Source organism: Nansenia antarctica (genome assembly GCF_963989245.1).
Source record: "Nansenia antarctica genome assembly, chromosome: 10".
Classification (NCBI taxonomy): domain Eukaryota; kingdom Metazoa; phylum Chordata; class Actinopteri; order Argentiniformes; family Microstomatidae; genus Nansenia; species Nansenia antarctica.
This window is the reverse complement of record NC_137680.1, coordinates 28,201,153-28,227,655: the sequence shown is the minus strand read 5'-3', so window position 1 is coordinate 28,227,655 and position 26,503 is coordinate 28,201,153. Positions and strand designations below refer to the sequence as shown.

The window sequence follows — 26,503 nt, the reverse complement described above, 5'->3', positions numbered from 1 at the left end:
AGTTAAATATACACTCAAATAACAAATAAAACTCCCACCTCAGCAATTATTTTGCAAAAAGATCAGCATATTTGCCTTCTCTGGCAAAATACGACACCTCTCTTGACTTTTTTATTGTCATTTTGACTTTTTTTTTGTTTTGACATAATTGTCTAATGGCACAGATTTATAAACATAAAGTAAACAAATATTGTTTTCACGTCACTTTACCTGAAACTGAACGACACAGCGCGGAGCGAATTCCCTGGTAAAACTTTTCTCTCCCCCCGCTGTCAACGGGAGTCGTCAACCAGGAAGCGGTGCTGAGAGAGCAAGACACGAAATCTACCGGCATTTGACTGCCGCTGGACTGAGGAACACCATAGGCACAGCACATCGCCATAATAGCGATAAAGTGCGAAGGATTTTAAGCATTTTGAGCACTTCGCGTTGTTTTCGTCGAGTCGGGGTGAAATGCAGCCACACTTTAGAACGCTGCTTCATTAGGGCCTTCGGCATTCTCGGTGACCTCGTAGCTAGGCTAGCTAGCGAAATTCGATAATATTATTATGATTATGATGATGATAATAATAATAATAATAATAATACAATAATACAATCACTAACTATATTACTACACTTACTATAAACTCACTCTTCTTAAGTTCTCAACACAACTGCTCACCTCACTACCACGACACGCACTGATTGGAAATTTAACAGGCGATGTCACGTCACGACTCAAGTCACGTGTGGTTGACTGTTGCATGACACCGGACACAAAAGTACCGAAATGAGGTACCGAAATCTCCTTTGCGATTCGGTACGGGTACATACCGAATGTAAAGTAACCGGTACCTACCGGTACCGATTTTCGGTACCCAACCCTAGTAACGTTACTGTCAAGTCAGCCTTGTCAGTCAGTCACTAGGTAACGTATGCTAGCCTACTCACCATGGCTGTCAGTCAGTCACTTAGGTAACGTTATGCTAGTATGCTAGCCTACTCACCATGGCTGGTGAAAAACTTTAGACTGGATACTGTCATTGGCCTTCCTTGTTATTACCAGGCAGTGACAGTCTATGGCTGCAAAAGGCACGGTCGCCCCTAAGCTTTAGCAAATATATTGTGGTTTACTTAATACTGTTCAGCACTTGAGGTTACATTCAATGCATGACTTGTGCTATAGGCTAAATACAATGATTAAAGCGGCAAGTAGCAAGTGTGCGCATCAAAGGCATTAGGCACGTAACATCCATGCTGTATAAACACATGACAACCTTCCGTTATTTCCCGAACTTTGCCCGAACCCCCTGCGAGGACCCGGGGAACAACGGTACGCTCCCCGCGGCTGCTATCAGACTGGCCGCGGGAGTGAGTGTTGAGGGAGAGAGGAGACGGCAACCCTCGCTCGCCATAGACTGTATCCCTACTCGTCTCTCCTGAGCTCGGTTGTAACGTGAACCGTGGAATACAGGATATGTTAGATGCTTTACAGTAATTCCCCAAATGACCAGAAAAGGAAGTTAGATTTGTCGCTGGTCACTTTTGACTAATTAAGTCGCCAAGGGGCTCTGGAAGTTGGCAACACTGGGAGTGCGTTCTTTAAACTTCCTTGGGTACGTTAATGAAAGGTGCTGATTGACCGAAAAGGAATTGCTCTTTCTTAAGGACCCGGATTATGGCCAGAGATATGTGCCACTAGAATCTGAATTTGAATTACTGACTTAAAATGTCCTAAAAATACAACAAAATCTAAGTTAAAGTGATTACAGTGTGTTTTATTGGCATAAAAAAAAAAAATCTTTTCTTTTATTTTTTATTTCTCGCGATAATATCGTGGATCGCGATTATTTTGCCCACGATAATCGTGACATGACATTTTCTAATCGTCCCACCCCTACTTCTGACGCTGGTTTTCTCTGTGTACCACATGTACAAAAGAAGAGATTTGGTGAGGCTGCATTCTCATTTTATGCACCCAAATTAGGGATGCAACCTCAGCAAATATGTTCAAGTCAAGACTAAAACCCCATCTTTTTAATATTGCCTTTAAATGACTAAATAATTAAATTATGATTATATAATGATTGGAGCACTTTGAGCTGCAACGTTTGCAGGAAAAGAGCTTTACAAATAAAAGTTATTATTATCATACAAACTCACTATTAGGAGAAACTTTGCATTGTACACTATACAAGGATACAGTGTCATAGTTGACCGGAAGCTGTGGCACAATATCTGATCCTGTCATACGTGTACAAATTGTGTTTGGGGGAGGGGGGGGGGGGGGGGGGGGGGATTAGAAGGGTAGCTTTTGGTCGGTGTCAAAGTCACCTTTGAGGAGAGGGCTCTGCCAAGACACAGGACAGTTGGAGGTGAGGGGGGGACGGGGGACGGATTGGAGCGAGGGTGTTTGGGAAGGTGGGGGAGGGGTGTTGGGGGTACATTAGTCTGCATGTGAGACACGGGAGAACAGCTGAGATGGAGGAGGATGGAGGGAGAGAGAGAAAGAGAAGGAGGGGGAGGGGGGGTTAGGGGAGACAGATGAAGGAGGGGGGAGGGGAGGTGTAGGTGTGAGGCAAGCGCATTTGTATCATTCATGTCTCTCTCTCTCTCTCTCTCTCTCTCTCTCTCTCTCTCTCTCTCTCTCTCTCTCTCTCTCTCTCTCTCTCTCTCTCTCTCTCTCTCTCTCTCTCTCTCTCCCCAAACCTTCCCATCAACCCCATGGACTGCCTACAGGCGGCTGTCCTGTGACCCTCAGCTGTCGCTGGTCAACAGGTGTGTGTGTGTGTGTGTGTGTGTGTGTGTGTGTCTGCACGTGTCCTTGTGTTCGTGGCTGTTGCTGTTCACAAGCTATCCTTCCCTTTTTTCTTTTTTTCCTACAATTAAAACAAGACACATTTGGTCCTCAAGTGAACAAGCCAAAGAGCCTCTCCACAGCTGCAGTACTACTGCCCACGACCCCAACCACATGAAGGGGATCAGAGCCACGGAGGTCAGAAGGGAAACAGCGGTAGGATGGTCGACTACTGGTCACAGTCACACACAAACAGACGTATCAGGACACTCACCCACTGGGCTTGGGCAGTTTGAGTTGCTCATCTCTCCTCCTAAAAGGGCCCCTAAGAGAGGAGGAAGAAGACGGCGGCCATGTTTAATAATAATAATAATAATACATTAGACTTATATAGCGCTTTTCTAGACACTCAAAGACGCTTGACAAACTGAAAAGATCGAGTAGTAATAATAAAAAGAAACCAAAAAAAAGTGCCCAACTACTGACGCCAATAAAAAAAAGGCCATAAACGAGGTCGGTTAAATACATGTTTACGTCATGTGATGTCACTCTTACGACATTATCTAGCGTCTAACAAGATTATGGAGGCATTATTAAACTGCCATTTTGGCTAAACTTCTGGGGGGAAAAAATATAACTGTGACCATAGCAACCGTTGCCCCCTCTCTCACCTGCGCTGGCCGGTCGCTGTGGTAACCCTGGAGACACTGTGTTCCGCTGGAGGGCTGGTTGCTGTGGCGACAGGAGGCGGGGGTCTGTGAGGGTGGAGGTGACGAAGGAGGTGGTGACCAGTGAGCCGGGGTTACTGAACTGGAGGGTGTTCTGATTGGACACCGGCACCGTGACTGGCATGGAGAAGGTGGGCTGTGGAACGGCTGACTGGAGGAGGAGAGAGAGGAGGAGGGAGGGGCTTAGAGATGTCGACGCCCACACGGATGGACAGATGTATAGTATAGTACACACTCACACAGAGACACACACAGACACACAGAGACACACACAGACAGACAGACACACACACAGACACAGACACAGAGACAGACACAGAGACAGACACACACAGACACAGACACACACACTCACACAGACACAGACACACTCACACTCACACAGAGACACAGAGACACACAGACACACACCCCCACCCCCCCACACACATACAGACACACACACACACACACACACACCACACAACACACACACACACACAGACACACACAGACACAGACACACACACACACACACACACACACACACACACACACACACACACGCCCAGCATGCAAAGTGACTTGTGGAAACTTCAAGAAGCTGAGAAGGTGTTTGCTTTCAGATCACATGCGAGGGTTATATCTACATTAGATCTACATGACAGGTTATTGCATTTGGTTTTCTGGTGACATTTCATAAAGTACATTACATCACGGCTACATCCCACGGACCCCAGGTACCGTCTTTCATAACAGGGAGAGTTTCAATAAAGGAGAAAATGTTGGAAAAATAACGTTTTATTAGATAGCAATATATTGCGCTCCTGGGTATCCTGAGATAGACTCAAAGCATCCACCTGAAATGTTAAACCAACACACCTTCATCCGCCCGCTTATTTACTCACGCAATTAAACCTGTCAATATTTTTTTGAAAAAGTGAAAAACTCAATACTTTTTTTTTCTTTTTTAAGGTGTCAAATGCCTGTGGCAGAGAAAAGAGTTCATTTCTAACTGATCTCCAGTCAGCTGGATGGTGAGATCGACACATCGACGCAAAAACACAAAAAGGTCTTCCTGGAAGGGGTCCTGGAGAAAGGACCCGGGGGTTGTCCAGTATTCTGCCTGTAACCCATTTCACCCTGTTCCTATGGGCAGAAAGCAGGGCCTCTATATTTAGAATATGGGCCAGGGACAGCCTGGTACTGTATGTTCTGAGCGGGACCCAGTTTAGAAGGATGACGCTCTACTCTTCGTTCTTCAGTTTATTGTAACGTTTCTTCTCCCGTTGTGCTGTATGTATGTATGTATGTGTGTGTGTGTGTGTGTGTGTGTGTGTGTGTGTGTGTGTGTGTGTGTGTGTATGTGTGTGTGTGTGTGTATGTATGTATGTATGTATGTATGTATGTATGTATGTATGTATGTATGTATGTATGTATGTATGTATGTATGTATGTATGTATGTATGTATGTATGTATGTATGTATGTATGTATGTATGTATGTGTGTATGTATGTATGTATGTATGTGTGTATGTATGTATGTATGTATGTATGTATATGTATGTATGTATGTATGTGTGTATGTATGTATGTATGTATGTATGTGTGTGTGTATGTATGTATGTATGTATGTATGTGTGTGTGTATGTATGTATGTATGTATGTATGTATGTATGTGTGTGTATGTATGTATGTATGTATGTATGTGTGATAGATGACGTCAAGTTACCAAAGTTATGAGAGTAGGTAGAAACTCTTATTGGATCTGTGACCTGTCTGTCTGTCTGTGACCTGTCTGTCTGTCTGTCTGTCTGTCTGTCTGTCTGTCTGTCTGTCTGTCTGTGACCAACGCGTTGCCAGTTACAGAGTCTACTGTGCCATGCTTGCCGTGCTCAGTTTGTATTCAGTATAACGGTGAGACACATTTGCAAGGTACTGGCCCCACTAGGTGTGGCGGCTGTGGCTCAGGAGGTCTGTTGGTCGAGGTGTCCTTGGGCAAGGCACTGAACCCCTAATTGCTCCAGGGTCGTTGTCTATGACTGACCCCTTGCCCAGAGCATAAAATACCAAATTCCAACAATTGACTGACAAGCTGATTGCATGGCAATTAAAACAATTATTATTATTATTATTATTATTATTATTATTATTATTATTATTATGAGACACATTTGCAAGGTACTGGCACTAGGTTTTAGTGATGCACTGCGTGGCTTTGAACAGATAGTACGACATTTGAATTGTATTGTTAAGTTGTTGTCCAAACCAGTGACACAGATCATACAGATGAATAGAGGGGAGTGCCTCAAATTGAATCGTTTTCAAATAGATGAAGTGTTGTGAATGAATGAATGAATAAACGAATGAATACTGCTCATTTGCGAAATGCTGGCATCGAAAATATCAAAAGTTTGTACGGGTGTGGGACTTGCTGACGACTTCTGACTGGTCTTTCCAGGTCTCGACAGACTGTGGCGTTTGCAAAATATGTAAATCAGTATTGATTTCTTTGTGCTTTAGCAGTGCTTTAGGTTACAGAGCCGGATGCATCACAATACATACGCATTTTGCGGTGAAGGGTCTCTAGTGTTGTGTGTGTGTGTGTGTGTGTGTGTGTGTGTTATATTCATTTAATCCTATGAAACGCGCGGTACAAATAAACTCTCCTCGCCTCGCCTTGCCTGATCTGACATGTTTCATGTCGTTCTTAATGAAAAAAAGATTTACGCCGCGACATCTCGAAGTGTCATTTCATACTGTCCTCCCTACAGCGTGTAGGAGGACGAGGTAGAGAAAAGTTAATCTAATTCCCGTCTGTCTCGGCATCGGCAGGCCCCTCCTGACGACAGCCACGTCAGGGCTGCCCGCTGCCTGCCGACCCGGGAGGAGACACACCTGGACGTGGCGACAGTATCAACACGACGGTATCAGAGATCTGAACCCCTTAACCCACGGACGTGTCCCAACACGACCGGACACCGATCAACTCAATACCCTCTGCTAGGGGTTAGGATGAGAAGGCTGGGGGAGACTCCCAGGTGGGAGAGATGGCTGAAGCCCCAGGGCGGCAGAAAGAGAAAGAGGGAGAAGAAAGAATGAAAAGGAAGAGATAGAAAGGAGAGTGAGAGAGAGAGAGAGAGAGAGAGAGAGAGAGAGAGAGAGAGAGAGAGAGAGAGAGAGAGATGGCTGAAGCCCCAGGGCGGCAGAAAGAGAAAGAGGGAGAAGAAAGAAAGAAAAGGAAGAGATAGAAAGGAGAGAGAGAGAGAGAGAAAGAGAGAGAGAGAGAGAGAGAGAGAGAGAAAGAGAGAGAGAAAGTCCTAACGGTTCATGCTGATGACGAGGGCTGTGGGTGTGTAGTCTTTAAAAGGCAGGAGCAGGTCACAGCACTGCACACCGGCCAGGCAGAGCAGGGAGGGAGGGAGGGAGGGATGGATGGATGGACAGAGGGAGGGGGAGTGAAGGTTAGTGTGAGGGAGGTGCGGAAACGTGGAGCATACAGCACTGGATCAGCACTTGGCTGATCATGATGCATCACGTGACCGGTGCTTTTCTACTACGTCGCTGTACGCTGGTCTGTGCTACCGAGTGATACTGCAAGACGTCGCTCGGATGTCACTGTAGTCGGAGTGGGAATTTGCCATGTGAGATCTGATGACAGCCCACGACATCATGGAAAGTCAGAGCAGACACGGTGATGATGTGATACGGAGCTGAGGTGATTTATACTGGATGAACACATTATGCAAAATACAATCCGGTGCATTGTGGAAAAAGTCCCCAAAAAGACTCGTATTAGATAAAGATGTCTTTCTAGCATTTCTTTTCAGGCGAGGTGGGTTGGTTTAACACAGCTCAAGGCCTTTCTCACACAGCAGAACAAAGAGGAGAGGGAAAAACCTAACCCATTTTTCGCCGCAGAGCTCCACATCGGTGTGTTTCCTAGATGCGCGGGTATCAGAATGAATTAAACTCATGCCCTACTTTCCTTCCCTCCCCCTTGTCCTAGAAGCCTTTGAAAGTTTCCCTTTTTTCAACTTCAGGGAACGTCTCATCCTATTTGTTAACAAGGGTGGATAAAAAAATACAAAAGCAACTTTCAAACGACGTTTCGGGTGACCTTTAAAGGTCCTTGACATTTGACTGTGATGACGGCCAGTGAATGTTGCGTAAACAACCACACTGACTCCATTGTCCACTGACGATACTCTGGTTTTATGTCGTGGTGGTATATAACAAGTACTTATTTTGATTTCAAAAGACCACTTCAATTGTTGGGACTGACAAGCAAATGTATGGTCGCTGAATGGGAACTAGGTTACTTTCTGACAGCTCACGTGGGAGGTTGAAGAGCCTGTTTTTTTGCTAACACTGCTAAGCCTAATTTGAAGAAACACATAACAGGAAAGGCATAACAACAAACACAGTCAAAAGATAACAACTTTAAAAACCTCAGAGGCTAGCTGTGTCAACGACGTGCTGAGAGTCACCCTGTCTTTAACAGCACGGGAGGGGGGGGGACTGTAGACCAAAGAACACCTCGGCTTCGCTGACCCAAGCTGCTCTACCCATATCAGCACAACGACAAACCCAAAAATCTGTACAACTAAACTCTCTCTGTGTGACCAAATGGCAACGTTCCCCTGTTAGCCTAGCGTACAGCGACTGTGCCGGCGGCCTAGCCTGGCTCCGCCTACTGTCGCTTCTCCACGGCCCCCCTGATGCGTTCTGCTCTCCCCCTGGGATTGGAGTACGAGTGGGATTAAGCTTGTATATCCCAGCCCCTAGCTGTCTTGTATGGGGGGGGGGGGGGGGGGGATTATGAGGCTGTATGTGGAGACTGGTGCTGTATGCTTCCGTTTGTTATCGCCCTGTGAAAGGTGTGCCGGGCAAGGCTGTGAGGGGAGGGGTGGTGGTGTGTGGTGGTGGGGGGGGGTGTTGGGGATGTGGGGGGTGGCTCTCAAAGCCAGCGAAGGCTTCCTTCCAATCGACGGGCTCTGGAGCTGCTCTCCAGGGGTGGTAGATTGGATTCTATTCTTCTGCCACTGCTTTCTCCACGGAAATGCTTTTAAGAGCTATTTAGAGCTCACCACACAAACACCACCAAGGTGTTTCGGGTTAAATGCTGGGTAAGCGATATTCGCTAAATTGATTCGATAGAGACATTAAGCTTTTCCTCTGAAATGGCTGCTGTGTAGTAATGTAGGTGGGTGGTTGGGTAGGTGCTAATAACATTGGATATTAGATAATTAAAGTATTTTTGTAATATTAATATACATATAATTATATTATATATACGGTATATACATTATATATATATATTCTATAATATAATAATAATGACTGTGTGGTTTACTTCACAAAGCAGAAGAGTCTAACTTTGACACACGTTCACATCTGTATTCTCCACTTCCACCCCTCTTGTGAGTCGTCGGGTCAAATTCACACCGCGGGCCAATGGGAACTCAACACACAACGTCCCATCCCAAACGGCCTATCAGAAGATCAGAATAGACTGGAAGCTTGGTCGTAAATTGAGTGCCGCTCATTAAATGGACGTTAATGTCATTATTGAGCTCTGATGAAAAATGAATCATGTTGGAAATTGGCACAGGAGAGAGGAACTGAAAGGGCCTATAAACCATGGCAGGAAGCCAGTTAAGACAGCTCTGGAACGTGTCAGACAAACACTCACTGGAAAACCAGGATCCCGTTTCCACCCAAAAAACGCTTCACACTTTAACTGGAAAAAAAAAAATTTCAGTCAGGAGATATTCCACATGTACCGGTAATAACGTTCAAGACATCCTTATGTTTGATTGTACCATATCCCACTTGTCATGCTAATTTGAAATCATCATGTGCCACATCTCTATAAAGTATAATAATAACTTATTTTTGTCGTTTTGATAGAGGGTTTTTACAATGGCTTCCTGATTCGTAATTTATTCAACATTTAGCCATTTTTCGCTCCAATCAAACAGTGTGAGCTGCTTGCCCCTGCCCTCCTAGCCCTGGCACACACGATCAGAGGGGATTGTGGGTTCAGAGGGTGGGGTGAGAGATGGAGGGGTAGGGTGAGGTGTGAGAGGGTAAGGGTGGAGGAGGGGGGTGCTCTGTGAGTATTTGGGGGGGGGGGGTCGCTGTTGTTGGCAACCGGCTAACCGGCCCGTGTCCAGTCCGGGTCTCCGGTAAAACGGTACGGTCTCACGGTACTCACAGACAGCCTATAGCTCTGCATCATTTTATCAAACTCCTCGTCAATTTTTTTGTATTTTTCTTCAGTGCGGGGGGTGAGGGAGAAGGGCTCCTCGGGGTCAGGGCTCTCAGAGTCACGGTGCTCTTTCTTGTTCAAAGCCTTCGTTCCCACAACGAGAGAGAGAGATAGGGATAGGGAAGGGAGAGAGAGAGAGAGAGAGAGAGAGGGAGAGAGAGAGGGCAGTTAGACACAGTGATAAAGGGGTGGCGGTACTCACGCCATAGCGTTTGAAGAGGATGTCCAGTTCCTCGTTCTTGCGATACTTGTCGTCGTTTAGCGGGCTTTGGTCGATGGAGTCGTCCCCGTCCGGTTCGGGGCTGTTGCAACCGTTAAAGCCTTTCTTTCGCAACGTCTGAAGCGGTTAGGGAGAAGGAGGAGGGAGGGAGGAGGAGGAGGAAGAGGGGACATTTTTATTCAGTTTTCTTCAGGCACATTTGAAAACAACAACAATTCCCCCTTTTTAACATTCACCCAGTAAGCAAATACACAACACTACTACCAACATTGAAGTTCGACAAATCATCAGCCATATCAATTCACCCAGACAACCGGGATGTCATCCAAGCGATAGTCGAACACTAACTCAACTTCTGGGCCCTCGGGGAATATCCCATCGATCTGTGCTTCTAGTAAGGTCAATGTCAACGTTCACAACATCTGTGACTGCCGTCTCATCAAAGCATGTCTCTAGTCTACACAGCGACAGAACAGGATCTGTCTGGTAATAAGGTGTCATAAAGGTGAGATGGTCTACGGTACACAGTATGACTGAAAAGCTATTAAAACCAAACCAAAGCAAAAAAAAAAAAAGTCTTTGTAAAAGAAAAAGAAAAAGTGTACCGCCACATCCTGTTACCAAAGGCAGTTTAAAAAATAATAATATGTTTTACGTCGGGCTATTCCCCAATCAAAAGCGATCTTAATTGGTGCGAAGCTTCACACCAGGGGGGAAGTGGTTGAGGGAGGTAAAAGGGGTAAAAGGTTGAAACAAGAGGCAGAATGTGGAGGTACCAGAGCTGGGGCCACCGGCCGGCCATCCCAGCTTTAGTGCGCTGTACCGGGCCTGAGGGAGCTGTACAGAGGAGCCCCAGCCGGGCCTGAGGGAGCTGTCCAGAGGCTCTTATTATGAGAGGATTCTGGCCAACCAGATTTACTGTAAGTAGCTTTGCTCGGTGGGACCTTGACCAAACAGCAAACCAGACCCCGACAGCGGGAACGGATTCCCGAACCCAGAGAGCTAGGGGGATTCTCCTGTGTGCCGCGGATGAACAAAACCAGATGCGAGGGCCGGGGGTGCAGAGAGGGGCCTACAGCACACCGGTGAATCTAGTCCTACTGGATCCGATTAGATGGGAAATGCTTGACGATAGACAATGGTAGATGGTGCTAATCATATATTTCTGTAGGATGAAATCGGATATCCAGTAGTGAGGGGACTGTGTGTGTGTGTGTGTGTGTGTGTGTGTGTGTGTGTGTGTAAAACTCCACATCCATTATCTAAATAAATTAACCAACGTGTACGGAATCAATTAGACAGGGGTGACTATGCTCCGTAGTGACTAACAGCAGCCTAATGGAGGTTTGATTAATGGATAAGTGCATGTTCTCCAAGACACCCACTGGGGATGGCTGGTTAGTCAAGATGACTCAATAGCGTGCAATTCATTGTCATGCTGAGAATCAGTCGGAACGAATTCCAGGAAAAAAATGCCTGAATCCTCCCAAACAATTGTTTTTAATTAATCAAACCCCCCGAAAGAAGCCAAGGAAACATTCCGCTAACGATATCAGGTTTGTTTTCAAAAACAGAAGCCTAAATTAGAGCTCAACGTCGTTAATGCGACGCCTCAAAACCGAGCGTCGCATTGTCTAATAAAAATTGAAATACTTTGTACCCAAATAGCTTTGCACCCATATGGTGCCAAATGTATCAGTACCGTATCGAGCTATCGAGGCATGCCGTAGCAGCAAAACGGTGCGCTGATCTGTGTTAATGTCACAAACTAAAGCCAAAGTAGTGCCTTAATGTGTGTTAATTAATGTCACAAACTAGGCCAGCAAAACAGTGCCCTGATCTGTGTTAATGTCACAATCTAGAGCAGCACTCAATGCTCAGCCAGCATACAGCAGCATACCGTTTATGTGATGTGGTGCTGTTCATGGAATAACATGATCCATGTGTGTGTTGGGTTGACCTAAAAATCCCAAAACCCACATACTGACAATGACAACGTGTGACAAAGGCCTGGGCAGGGGATGTGGCGGAGACGTGGACATGTGTCCCCCCCGACTGCTGCCTGAAAATCCCTGCATTCAAAACTGCCTTGACAATAGGACCTGGCAGCCCTGTTTACACACATACGGACACACACACACATGCACACAACACACACCCCCTGTAACACACACACACACACACACACACACACACACACACACACACACACACATCCACCCACCCTTGTTACACGCTCGCACAACACACACCCCCTGTAACACACACACACGCACATACGAGCGCACACACACACACACACACACACACACCCACGTTACACGCTCGCACAACACACACCCCCTATAACACACACACGCACATGCACGCACACACACACACACACACCCACCCACCCACCCACCCTGTACCACACGCACACACACACACACACACACACACACACACACACACACACACACACACACACACCCACCCACCCACCCACCCACCCTGTACCACACGCACACACACACACACACACACACACACACACACCCACCCACCCACCCACCCTCTCTCGTAGGTGTTGGTCTTCAACAAGCACCCACCCACCCTGGAACACACACACACACACACACACACCCCCACACAGTCAGTTGATCAGCTTGTCTCTCAGTCAGCTCCATCTGTTCACCTGTCCTTCCGCACCTCTCCCCCCCCCCTCTCCCCCACTGGCACAGTCTTTCAAGTGTGGCCCTCTATTGTGTTGCCAGGGTAAGATTCTCCTGCAGAGCAACGCACAGGGCTGTGACTGGCTGGGCTGCCTGCTCCCCTGCCCCTCCCCCCCTGGCACTCTCGCCCTATCTGCTTCCCTCTCTCTCTCTGTCTGTCTGTGTGGTTCCCTCCCTCTCTGCTTCCCTATCTCTCTCTCTCTCCCTCTCCTCTCTCTCTCTCTGTGGTTCTCTTCTCTCTCTCTCTCTCTCTCCTCTCCTCTCTCTCTCTCTCTGTGTGGTTCTCTTCTCTCTCTCTCTCCTCTCCTCTCCTCGGTTCTCTTCTCTCTCTCTCCCTCTCCTCTCTCTCTCTGTGGTTCTATTCTCTCTCTCTCTCTCCCTCTCCTCTCCTCTCTCTCTCTCTGTGGTTCTATTCTCTCTCTCTCTCTCTCCCTCTCCTCTCCTCTCTCTCTCTGTGGTTCCCTCCCTCTCTCTCTCTCCCTCTCTGCTTCCCTCTCTCTCTCTCTCCCTCTCCTCTCCGTCTGTGTGGTTCCCTCCCTCTCTGCTTCCCTATCTCTCTCTCTCTCTGTGGTTCTCTTCTCTCTCTCTCTCTCTCTCTCTCTCTCTCCTCTCCTCTCTCTCTGTGGTTCCCTCCCTCTCCCTCTCTGCTTCCCTCTCTCTCTCTCTCTCCGCTTCCCTCTCTCTCTCTCTCCCTCTCCTCTCCTCTCTCTCTCTCTCTGTGGTTCCCTCCCTCTCTCTACTCTCTCCCTCTCCACTCCTCCCTCTCTCTCTACTCTCTTTCTCTCTCTCTGTGGTTCCCTCCCCCCCTCTCTCTCTCTCTTTGTGTGGTTCCCTCCCCCTCTCTATCTCTCTCTCTCTCTACTCTCTCTCTCTCTCTGTATGGTTCACTCCCCCTCTCTTCTCTCTCTCTCGATCTCTTTAGACATTTCTCACTCGATCTCTCTCTCTCTCCACCTTTCTCTACGTCTCTCATCCCATATGTCTCTTTAAATCCATCTCTCCCTCTTTTCTCCTCCTTCCCCCCCTCTCTCTAGTAGTCTCTCACCTCACCCCCTCTTCTCCCACATGCTTTCCCATCCTTCTTCCCCCCCCCTCTCTTCCATCTTCCATCACTCCATATCCCTCTCTCCGACTCCAGTCTTCTGCTCCGCTCCCTCTTGACCCATTCCCATAGCTCTCCCATCCTACTTTTTTGCTCTCATGCCATGCTACCTCCCCCCTACTACGCTCTCTCACTCCCCCTTCTCACCCTCCTCCCCTCCCTTTTTTTTTCTCTCTCTCTCTTTTCATATGGGAAGAGAGGATGGGGTAGACCCATGCATGGCCATGTGTCCTCTCTCCCTTCCCCATCCCTCCCTGTTCGTTCCTTCTCTCTCCCTCCCTCCCTCTCTCTCTCTCTCTCTCTCTTTTCATATGGGAAGAGAGGATGGGATAGACCCACGCAGAGCCATGTGTCCTCTCTCCCTCCCCCATCCCTCCCTGTTCTTTCAATCTCTCTCTCTCTCTCTCTCTTTTCATATGGGAAGAGAGGATGGGATAGACCCATGCAGAGCCATGTGTTCTCTCTCCCTCCCCCCTCCCTTTTCTTTCTCTCTCCCTCTCTCTCTCTCTCTCTCTTTTCATATGGGAAGACAGGGTGGGATAGACCTATGCACGGCCACAGAGGCAGAATGTAATGTCACGTCCCATTTGCCTCTCTCTCTCTCTCCCTCCCTCCCTCTCTCTCTCTCTGCATTCAGGACCACGGAGATCCGTCAGGCAGTCCATTGGGACCCCCCCCCCGACCCCAACCACAGCCCTCCGCTCCCAGCTGTACGGTACCGCCGCAGAACACAGCCCTCATGTAGGCCCTACACCGGGCTACACCGGGATGAGTGGTCATCCCCCCCCCCCCTCCCTCTCTCTCTCCCTCCCTCCCTCATCCATCTCTCTCCTCCTCCTCCTCCTGGTACAGTAGATCATCCGTTAAGACGTCTCTCTCCCCACACCATTAACACGGCGGCCGGGCCGGTGTTATTATTTATACATGAGGTTAATGGACCCTCTCCATCACACGGCCCGGGGAGGGTCCGGCGGGAGGGCTTAGTCACGGAGGTGGCGCTCCGTGGGTCTTGTTGGTTAAGGGGGGGCGGGGGTTGCGGGGGGGGGGGCGACTTGGAACCCGTTCAGGATGTCAGATTAGAGGGCCGCTCGTCTCGCACTTGGGGGACTGTTGCCGTGCCAATAAGAAACAGCGCCTGTGGGGGGGGGGGGGGCCGTCATTAGCGGGGTTCGCTTCCCTGTCGCCTGTTCCCTTCCCCTCGTCTGCGCCGCTCCGGCTGATGTCGGAAAAACAGTCGTGCACGGTCGTGTGCGCACACAAAGACTTCTTGAAATGTTCGAGAAGCCGTTTCAACGAAGTGTCTCGACGTCACGCCGCGTCTTCTTCGTTTTCGCCTCGATAAATAAGGAGATCTCACACCCGGGTGTCCTGTTAAACCATCTATCATGCTTCATTAGCGTCGCCGACTGTTTGAAAAAAAACAAAACGGAAAAAAAACAACGGCGCCTGACTACTAATCTCCTGTTGAACAAACAGAAACGCAGAATCCGATTGGGTGTCGGTTTTAGCGATTCCAAAATCTGTCACACTCCCGGACCCAGTCCACTGTCCCCATGACGACCGTGGCAGAGGGGTCAGGTGACCAGTGAAAGACCAACCCCGTTAGGGAGATGATGACAGGTCTTTAGGACATAGGACATTAGGACAGGACAGGACATAAGACATTAGGATAGGACAGGTCTTAAGACATTAGGATAGGACAGGACTTAAGACATTAGGATAGGACAGGACTTAGGACATCAGGATAGGACAGGACTTAAGACATTAGGATAGGACAGGACTTAGGACATTAAGACATTAGGATAGGACAGGACAGGTCTAAAGACATTAGGACAGGACAGGTCTGAGAACATTAGGATAGGACAGGTTTTAAGACATTAGGACAGGACAGGTCTTAGGGGACGTCCGAGGAATTTGGTCGCCATGGCAAAGTAGGATTAGCCCCGAGGGAGCGTCGTCAGGGGCGACGGAGTGAGCGTCGTCAGGGCGACGGGGGGGCTCCTCCCACTAGAGAACATCCGTGTTGTGACAGGACATCTCGGCGTCTTTTACTCAGGGCTGCGTCCTGCGTAAATCCCTTCCGAGAGCGCCGGAGCGCACGCTAGGGGTTTCGACGTCGTAAAGGGGACCCAAGTCATCTGATCGGACGAGAGGCATTCTGAGTGCTGGTCAGACTTCCAGAGCGATTTCTTTTTTAACGAATGCACCCTCAGAACCCCAACACCCTTAGTGGTGGTGGAACTGAGGGACCTCAGAAACCGTTTTAGTGGTAGTGGAACTGAGGGACCTATGTAACATTTGAAAACGTTGGAGGCCATTATGGGTTCTAATTGGAATCAATTACTACAGGGGGGGGATCTTGTCAAGTGCTGTTTCGTCGCGCGTGACATCTCCCATCTCCCGTCGGCGCGACCTGGAATCGGGGCAGAGACAAAGTCTTTAAGCCCCCGCAGCGCAACGCTGTGGTGAGATCTTCCTCCTTGAGCCGCTTAAGAAAAAGGGCATCCCCCCTCTTCTTCTTCCCTCTCTCTCTCTCTCTCTCTCTCTGGCTATTGAATTCCCTCCTTCGTTCTCCTTCTCTCTCTCTCTCTCTCTTTCCTTCTTTCTTTCTCCCCTGATTGGGATCTGTAGTCGAGCGGATTAACACATTCTGGCAGGAGAGGCAGGCTGCCCACACACAGGCGCGCGCACACACATACACATGCGCGCGCGCAAACACACACGCGCAAACACACACACACACGCACACACACACACACACGCACACGCACACACGCACACACGCACAGAACAGCACGTGCATCTCAGAGAGAGCCTGTGTGTGCATATGCATCAGCTCGCAGCCATGCACCAGATGAAGGAATGCCTAACTGTCTGAAGAACATTGAGTGTGAGCATGCGAGCGTGTGTGTGTGTACACATACATTTCAGGGTGGATTTAAGTGCTTTTGAGCATGACTGTGCATTTAGGTGTGTGTACGTGTAGGGTCACATACTGTAGTAAGCTTAACGTGTGTGTGTGTGTGTGTGTGTGTGTGTGTGTGTGTGTGCGTGCGTGCGGAACTGCATCTACCCTCCATAATTCATACACAAAAGCACTTGCTTGGGAGAGATGCGGGGAGGCAGAGCGGCACATCCTGAGCTCATCCCATCATCCCGTCTCTCGGCTCACCAGGGCCAAACAACTCATCCCAACTGTGACTCTCTCTCCTCCTCCTCCTCCTCAGCTACACCACACATCATCCAACAGCAGACAAGCCAGAGACACAGAGGTACAGTACATCTGGTACAGGGGTAGCTGAGGAACCCTAGAACAGAAGATGGGGGAAACCCTCATGTACTGGAGTCTCAGGCTGGGACACATCACCACATCACACTCCCGAGCACAAGAACTCAGGAACCAGGTCTGAATATTGTATGACACATTCTCACGGGGGCCACTGCAGAGCGTGCACATACAGAGAGAGAGAGAGAGACAGAGAGAGAGAGACACACGCACATAAAGTCATACACACAGGCAGACATACGGAGGAACACACACACACACACACACGCACACGCACACGCACACGCACACGCACACGCACACTCACACTCACACTCACACTCACACTCACATAACACTCACATAACACTCTCACACACACACACACACACACACACACACACACACACACACACACACACACACACACCCAGTGGAGCTTGCACTGATGTGGCCCGGAGCGGCCCAATGCCCTGCCACAGCACACACACTTAAGAGCAATCTGCAGCTGGAGCTACAGCCCACAGAAAGCCCTCAGCACCTCTCTGCCACAGACAGACAGAGAGAGAGAGAGACAGACAGACACAGACAGACAGACAGACACAGAGAGAGAGAGAGAGAGAGAGAGAGAGAGAGAGAGAGAGACAGAGACAGAGAGAGACAGAGAGACAGAGAGACAGACAGACAGAGACACACAGACAGACAGACACAGAGACACAGAGAGAGAGAGAGACAGAGACAGAGAGAGACAGAGAGACAGAGAGAGACAGAGAAACAGAGAGAGACAGAGAGAGACAGAGAAACAGAGAGAGACAGAGAAACAGAGAGAGAGACTTGCATTCGGTTCCCTCACACTGATCAATAACTGCATCTTCTCTACAAAGTCAGCCATGATTGAGAGACATGGTTTTCAATAAGCCTTCAAATGACTAGAGGTAAAAAACAAAAAAACTAAAACATAAAAAAAACACATTTAGTGGTGATCAATATCTGTCTGCCTGAATCTGGACATTCATATCGAATCCGTGAAAAAAAGCTATGAGAAAAGCCAGCGAGACCCATTAAAACGCACTTCTTCACAACCACGGTCAATGATATCCTCAGCCCCGCGGGACATAAAAAAACCAAACATAACACGTCAATCCGACGGGGACCTCGACGAAACGGCGACAACAGCCTCGGGAAACTTGATCTCGACGCTCTCTACGCTCATCCCCATATCTGCGCCGCCATTTTGTGTTTCAGGGTGGTTTTCAAACGGGGCCGCCGGAGGCTTGTTTGTTGGAGAGGCCGTCCCTCCCTGGCTCTGCGGCCAAGGCCAGAGGGGTGGTGACAGCAGGTCCAGCTGTCCCTACCTCTGCCCTCCCTCCATGATCCCAGGCACCCGGCCAGGCTAGGGATGAAGGCTGGCCTGGGCAGCGCCCCCTCTGTGAGCCTGTAATCTGGCCGACACAACCACGGACGTTATACGGACCTTCCTGGAGTCACTAGGAGCCTATAGGAGTCACTAGGAGTCACTAGGAGCCTATAGGAGTCACTAGGAGTCGATAGGAGTCACTAGGAGTCGATAGGAGTCACTAGGAGTCTGTAATCTGGCCACACAACCACGGACGTTATGCGGCCTTCCTGGACCCCGGCCACGGGCGGCCATGTTTGATCCGTCGCCTCTGTGTGAGGGTCGGAGGAGAAGCTATGTCACAAAACATATTTAAAACAGAAACAGAAAAGTCCTGGGATCCAGTAATCTGTCGTAAATGGAACCATGGGGTTCATATATGAAATGTTTTCTGCAGTAATAGGTATGACCTGGGAAGTTGCACTGGTGCACTTTTTCGTCGATAGGTTGGAGAAACCAAGGCCAAAAACCTCAAACTAGAATGTAGCTCAAGCAGACCTGAGGAGCGTCTTTGAACGGCTGGCATTCATCCAACACTACAAACTGGTAGTGGAAAGAACACAGGTTTGAATATCAAGATAACAACATAACACGTCAACATAAAACCAGACCCGACAAATCATCAAACCGCCTTCCAAACTAGCCGCCAAGCCAAAATGGTGGTTCTTCCTTCGGGGAAGGGGAAGGAAACAAAAGATCCAGCCAGTCTTATTTACCCTTCTCCAGCAAAGCATTGCACTGCAAAACACCTCTCCTCCTCCTCCTCATCCCCCCATCCCCACCCCCCCATCCCCCAAGCACCTTAAAACAGACAGCCAACATAATTCACCCCTTCTCCTACAGAGACACCCCCCTCCTCCATAACAACCTCCCCCTCCCTCCCTCCCCTCCACCCTCCATCCTCCCCTCCCTCCTCCTCCCTCCCTTGCTACCTCTCCTCCCTCACTACCTCCCCCTCCTCCTCCCTACCTCCTCCCTCCCTTCCTCCCTCCTTCTCCCTCCCTCCCTTCCTCCCTCCCTCCCTCCCCTTCCTCCTACCTCCTCCTCTTCCCTCCCTCGCTCCTCTCCTCCCCCCCCTCCTACCTCTCCTCCTCCCTCCCTTGCTACCTCTCCTCCCTCCCTTGCTACCTCTCCTCCCTCCCTCGCTACCTCCTCCCTCCCTCTCTCCCTCCTTCTCTCTCCCTTCCTCCCTCCTTCTCCCTCCTTCTCCCTCCCTCCCCTCCCTCCCCTCCCTCCTACCTCCTCCTCTTCCCTCTTCTCTCTTCCCTCCCTCCCTCCCTCCCTCCTCCTCCCTCCTCCTCTCCTCCCCCCCTCCTACCTCCCTCCCTCTCCCTTCCTCCCTCCTTCTCCCTCCCTCCCCTCCCTCCTACCTCCTCCTCTTCCCTCCTCCCTCCCTCCCTCCCTCCCTCCTCCTCCCTCCTCCCTCCTCTTCCCTCCTCCCTCCCTCCCTCCCTCCCTCCTCCTCCCTCCTACCTCCTCCTCTTCCCTCCTCCCTCCCTCCCTCCCTCCTCCTCCCTCCTCCCTCCTTTACCTCTATGATGTCAGCGTTGGTCCGGCTCTCGTGGGGCTCGTTGTACTCTGTGTATTTGAGCAGCACCTTGTCCATGTCGGTGCTGGCGTACTGGAACAGCTTGTTGGAGTGGTTGAAGATGATGAGGGCGATCTCGCAGTCGCACAGCACGCTCAGCTCATACGCCTTCTTCATCAGCCCAAACTTCCTCTTGGTGAACGTCACCTAGAGGGGGGGGGGGGGATATATGGAGGGTAAGAGAGAGGAGAAAGGGGAGAAAGAAGGAGAAATGTTCATATTTCAGAGAGATATCAGAGAGAGAGCGAAAGATTTGGTATGTGAATTGACTCACACACACACCTCTCTGAACACCTATTTGTGTGAACAAATAACACTTTAAAAGACAGTGGGCTGAAAAAAACTAAAAAACTCAACTTAATTAAAGGTGTCACCAGGAACGATGGTCCCACTGTGTATTGGTTGATGTTAGGAGAAGGAGTCCCCTTGGTGTTGTGTAGCATTTACTGAACAGGGGAGATTCTGGGATTGTTTGTTGAACGGGTGTTAGGATGAGGACACACACACAGAACCACACAGGCAGATTCTACAGCTGCCATGTGAGACCTTCAATTGCTTCATCTCTCTCCCTCTCCCTCTCTCCTCCTCTCTCCCCCTCTCTCCCTCTCCCTCTCCCTCTCTCTCTCTCTCTCTCTCTCTCTCTCTCTCTCTCTTTCTCTCTAATTGCTTGAGCGCCCGCCATGTTACACTGATGCCTCTCAGTGGGGCAGAAGCCAGCTTGCGCTCTCTCCTTCTCCTCCCTCTTGTCTCTCTCTCCCTTTCGCTGTCTCTCTCTGTCTCGTTTTCTCGCCCTCATTTTCTCTCTCTTTCCCTCTTTCTTTTCCCTTTCCTCCCTACCTCCCTAGTTCTTGCGCACTCATTGCTTCCCGCTGCCACAAATCAAATTATATCGGGGTCGTATCCATGGGCAACCGCCTACTACCCCCCCCCCTCCCTCCCTCCCTCCCTCCCTCCTCCCCCCATCACACACTCTCACCATCCACCTCATCTCCTCATGCACACACACAGCGCAGAAAGGCACTGTAGGAGTAGGAGTACAGTATGTTGTGGCCGCTAGAGGAAATGACAAATTATGAGGAGAATGTAAGAGGAGAAAAAGTTCAGCAGGGACAATAGAGACCGAGCTAATAAAAAAGAAAAAAAAAGAAACATTTCCAATTATTTTCATAACCAATTAAAAAAAAAAACTCTGTATTTATCGCGGAGAGCAGAGAAAACCCACTGATTTGACAAAGGCGTGAGGTACACGAAGTCTCCGACAGTAATGAGTCTTGATCCCTCTTTCGACATGAATGCCAGGATAAACAAGCTGAACATAATTGACATTAAGAATAGAATTTCGAGTAACCAATGGCAACGGCAGAACAAGACATCCTCCGTGAGAGGAAAGGGGGCTTGTTTCATCTCGTCTCCGTGTCCTCACATGAGTGTGGTGGCGCCGGGGCCGTGAGAGGAGGAAGCCACAGTGACAACCACAACCTCCTCCTCTGCTGCTACGACTTCCAGCACCCGTGTCTCTCTATATCACCTCTACAGTCCCAGAATCCATTACAGTTACAGTGTACAGTGCAACGTCCTCTTTTAACACTAGAACAGCCGTGTCTATTTTACCTACTTTAAAACACTATTGGGGGGGGGGGGGGGTCAAATGACCATGCAAAATAGCTTTATACTAGCTTATCCTGATGTGATTTTGGAAAATGTAAGGATACCGGGTGGTAGAACGCACATATCTAGGAAAGGTCATGAAAGGAGGGTCCTGAAATTTGATCGAGTGCAAGGATATAAAAAATTTCACCCACGGCTGTTCTAGTGTTAAAAAGGTTCTTACGCTCTCTTTTCCCTAAGAATGTATTAATGCATGTTACATACTGTTGACTTACACTAAAGGCTCATAATATGGGACAGGAATTTAGAGACTTGAATTGAGCACTTCTGACATTTTGTAATCAACATGTCATAGGCTAATAGGTCGCCAGTCATTTTAATTGGTTGTCTTCTGGTCACGAAATGAACATTCGTAATAACTGTGAGCAACCTTGCAGTGTCATCATTCAGTATATGTGACAAACGGTGGTGATATTTTCGGGGTTTAGAACAGAGCACTATAGAAACCAGTTCAAACAATAGTCAATCTTCTTGACATGGTGGTGAATGAGTGCTACAGCATTATAATACACAGCACTCATTGTAATGACAGGGTTGACATATACCGACGCATACGTACACAGACGCCAAAAACTCCAGGTCGGACCAGAAAATGTATCACCTTCAACATATTGTGCATAGAGTATTCGTAAATAACTAATGTTTGAATCCTTAAGGCGTTTTCTTTCATTTTTCTATGGAAAAAGCACACAAAAGATTTATGAGGAGAAACTCAGGATTGTATTCGAGGCCCTGGGCCAGTCGGTTTGCAGGTTTTACTCAGCGAGACACTTTTTTTTGGGATGGCAGACATATCAAATCCATTACTCACTGTGCTCGAAGGACTGAACTCCATTTACCCGTTGACTCATTTCAGATGAGGATCATTCTATCCTCTCTGACAATACTGGTGATGTACCAGGCACCAGGCAGGACTTTTTTTTGGGGGGGGGGGAACTAATTTGTAATACTTACATTTGAAATAAAAAAAGGATTGAATTTCCATGACCGACCTAGAACGACCTAATGTATTCATATTACATGCAGAACAATGACACATGACAATTACACAGACCACTGCAAATAGAATCAACACATATAAATAGCGTGAAAAACTTGCAATAAAAAGGCCAGAGTCCCCAATAAAGGCCTGTGCCCAGTAACAGCAGAGCCACTAATGACATTGGAGCAAATAAGCGCCTGTCCCTAATAAACGGCGGGTCAAATTGAATCGTTTACTGGCACGTATTATCTGTTGGTATTATCAGACGATTAAAGAGAACGCCGTTTGATTCCGAGCGACGGTTGTGACATTACCGGTATGTTCCGCGGTCTGACAGATCATTTCCTGTAGCAGTCTTGTATGGAAACGTTAATAAATCACCATCTATCAAAGCTGGATCTGGGTTTGATTGATTCAGTCTGGGCTAATACTGCTGGTGGATATTTGTTCTCAGTAGGCTAGGATATATTCAGCTCCGGCATTATTGCAGGTTTTTATACCAAATATATCCCATTTAGCTGAGGCTTTTATCTGAATCGACTTCAGAGTTCCGACAAGTTTCAACAAGTCAAATTTAAGACGTTTTAGACCTTTTTTAGACCTCTTTGGGTAGAATTTTAGACTTATTCGTGAGACCATATGATAGCTTTTTGTCATCCTCGAGGTGATGGAATTAGGGATTTCACTGCCATACAGACAAAAAAGGAAGAGAATTGCTTCCCAGCTTGATTCATTTCCACGTAAATAGATGTGGTCGGACTGATTTCCTTGCAGGATCTCATTTTTAAGACCTAGCAACTCATTTTTAGACCGAATAACTGAAATTTGAGACCTTTTTAGGCTGGATTTTAGCCTTTAAGGCTTTTTAAGACCAGCGTGGGAACCCTGGATTTACATTGCAGTGAGTGCATACATTTTTCATATATATGGTCCCGGCAGGAATCGAACCCACAACCTAAGCATTGTTAGCGTCATGCTCTACCAACTGAGCTACAGAGGACCAATAACAGCATCTCCAATAATAACCTGTGTCCAACACATGACAGGTGAGCTCAGTGGTTGGTAAATGCTAAATGGACTGCACTTATATATAGCGCCTTTATCCAAAGCGCTTTAAAACGGCCTCTCATTCACACACGCATTCACACACCAGTGGCGGCAAGCTACCATGCAAGGCGCTGGCACGCTCACTGGGAGCAATTTGGGGTTCAGTGTCTTGCCCAAGGACACTTCGACATGTGGCCAGCCGGGTCTCGAACCGCTGATCTGCCAACCTTGCGATCGTTAGACGGCGGCTCTACCTCCTGCGCCACAGCCGCCCAGGTTAAAGCAAATCAATGCCTGGACTACTACAAGTATTACAGTAGCATACAAACACAAACCTACATTAGCATAGCACACCAAGGAGAGCACCTGAGTCTCACCTGTCTGTTCCGTTCGTCTGTGATCCTCTGGATCTGAATCTTTTTCCTCCCCATGTTTCCGGTGTGGCGGTGGGAGGGGCAGGGGGCGCGGCGGCGTCGGAGGTCACGGCTGTCCTGAGGGGGTGGTGGCTACTGATGCCGACAAGGCGCTTGGACTGTCTCGTCTCTTTCTCTCTGGTCTCTCTCTCTCTCTCTCTCTCTCCGGTTCTCTCTCTCCGTGCTCCACCTGTCTGAGGCGGCCGGGTCGAGGAGGTCTTATCTCCCACGGGAACAACAGGAAGAAGATGAAAGAATGGGGCCTCGTGCCTGGGCCTTCAGATCATGGTCTGGGGAGGGGGCAGGTCATCCACTCGTCCCTTGAATCTGGATCCTCTACCCCCCTTCGATTCTGGTGTGTTAATCCTGCAAAAAATAGGGGAAACAAAGTGTTTCATCAGTCTGAGGTTCACAGGAACGGACGGGGGAGGAGAAAGAGGCATTGTTCATATACTGCCACGCACTTTTTTCCCTCACCATCATCAACACTGTCTTAGCCCTAACCCGCGTTTGACAGTGGTCAACGGAGAAAAAACGAAAACGACTTCATTTAAAGCAGCGTTCCTTACAGATGAATGAAAAACGCGTTTAGGAAGAGCACTGACAAGGGAAGTCTGGGATGGGAGGGGGAGGGGGGGGGGGACACGACACACACTACTTCTCTTGGGGTTAGCGTTTCCCATGAGGTGGAGGAAGCGCGGGGCGCGTGCGCCGCGGAGTGTAGGAGGGCCTGCGGGGGCCGTGGGGAGGGAGGCTGTGCTGTGTCAGCTTCATTAGAGGCATCACCGCCACATCACTGATCCGCTGGTCGCCGGCGGCAACACACTGCCTGCCCGACCTGACACGCCGCATGTGATTCCCAATCGAAGGCAGAGCCCCGTGGACCCGTGGGGCAGCCTGCCTCGCCTCCTAACGAGGGGGGGCGGGGGTGCTAAGGCCAACAACAGCATTTTGTTGTGTTTTTGTAAGTAAGTTCTCAGATTCTGTCACGGGTCTGGTCATACCGTCAGTTATCATTAGGTGGTGTTACTCTGTCTTAAGCTGTGGTCATTTGTGGTACAATTCCATGTTACGCAAAAAAAGAAAGAAAGAAACAGGATTCGCTTGAGAAACAGAAGCAAAACTTAATTTCATTCACAGGATATCAATCGCCCTGACCATATATAACATTTAAAAAGGGTCGTCTACAATATATATCGAGTTTTAAAAAGAGAAAGGATGGATGGCAATTCAAAATTAAATTTAACTGAGAAAGGGCAACTGAGAGAGAGCCCCTGAGCAAAGTATGCATATGAATTCATGAATGAATGAGCAGGCTAGGTCCCGGGAATGGCAACAGAGGCAAGGACCATGTTAAGCCCCACTACTACTATTTGTGGTTCAGCCTTAAAAATAGCGCTCTATATATATACATCCAGACTGTGTACACACACACACGCACGGACGGACAGAGGGGGGCCGAGTCATTGCGTCGGAGAGAGAGAGTGCATCTGGAAAGCCATGAGTGCAGTCTCAACACTACATCGTATCATATTCTCATCGACCAATGAGGGTAGCAGGAAGTCCAATCTGTCCATCCTACTTTCAAGGAAATAAAAGAATAAATAAAACGTGCACTGAACTGTAGTAAGGACGCCTTTTGTGATGGTGAGGGTAAAGAGGACAACACATTTGCTTTTAGTCAGTCAGATGCAGTTGGTTTAGCCTTGGCAATGAGTTAGCCCATGAATTATGCACTATGTATTTGGCTTGGAGGCAGGGCAGGGGGAGAGGTCTTAGAGAAGGGAGTTGTGTGTGTGTGTGTGTGTGTCATAATTGTTTTTGTACAAAAAAACAAAAGACAAAAGAACCGGAGGCAGCTTCAGCTCTCGTCTTACATGGAGAACGTCGAGAGAGATGTTGTATCATCATTTACTATCAGACGGGAGAAGCTCTGGAGGGAATTCTGTTATTTAGCCTTCATAATACAGAAAGGACAAAAGGTGTGTGTGTGTGTGTGCTATACTTACACTGAATAGACTATTCAGGTGTAGTATGTTAAACACGAGGGTTGTCTTGAGTGTTGAGTGAGGACGACTCCTGCTACAGGAATGTGGGCCTCGCGGTTCAAAGGGAGAACACATGAACACGTCCGCTTTATCTGCCCGGGGTGGTCAAGCCGTGACCTTTTACCCTTCGTGCTGCTTTCAGCCTGCTTCCCCTGTCTGATGTCAGGCAGAGTCTCTCCCTATCACATGGCTGGCAGGCAGGCAGGGGGGGGGGGGCCTGGCGTGTGTCTCCCGCCTGACTGAGCTAGGGAGACAGTTTGGACAAGGAACAGATTGACTTTTGATAACCGCAGAATTACA

General features: G+C 48.7%; 1 protein-coding gene across 1 annotated transcript in view; it reads right to left on the bottom strand.

Moving 5' to 3' along the window:
- mef2d (myocyte enhancer factor 2d) overlaps positions 1–24,233 on the bottom strand; it is a gene marked incomplete at its 3' end in the record, with an annotated part of 41,989 nt that extends 17,756 nt beyond the window's left edge. Inside the window, exons 1-6 of the mRNA XM_080540401.1 lie at positions 24,120–24,233; positions 19,989–20,192; positions 9,963–10,097; positions 9,707–9,844; positions 3,451–3,658; positions 3,054–3,104 (exon numbers count right to left, since the gene is read on the bottom strand). Of these exons, the coding sequence (XP_080396527.1) occupies positions 3,054–3,104; positions 3,451–3,658; positions 9,707–9,844; positions 9,963–10,097; positions 19,989–20,192; positions 24,120–24,173 (790 nt within the window). The 5' untranslated portion in view covers positions 24,174–24,233. The remainder of the gene's footprint in view (positions 1–3,053; positions 3,105–3,450; positions 3,659–9,706; positions 9,845–9,962; positions 10,098–19,988; positions 20,193–24,119) is intronic.
- Between the last annotated feature and the right edge of the window lie 2,270 nt (positions 24,234–26,503).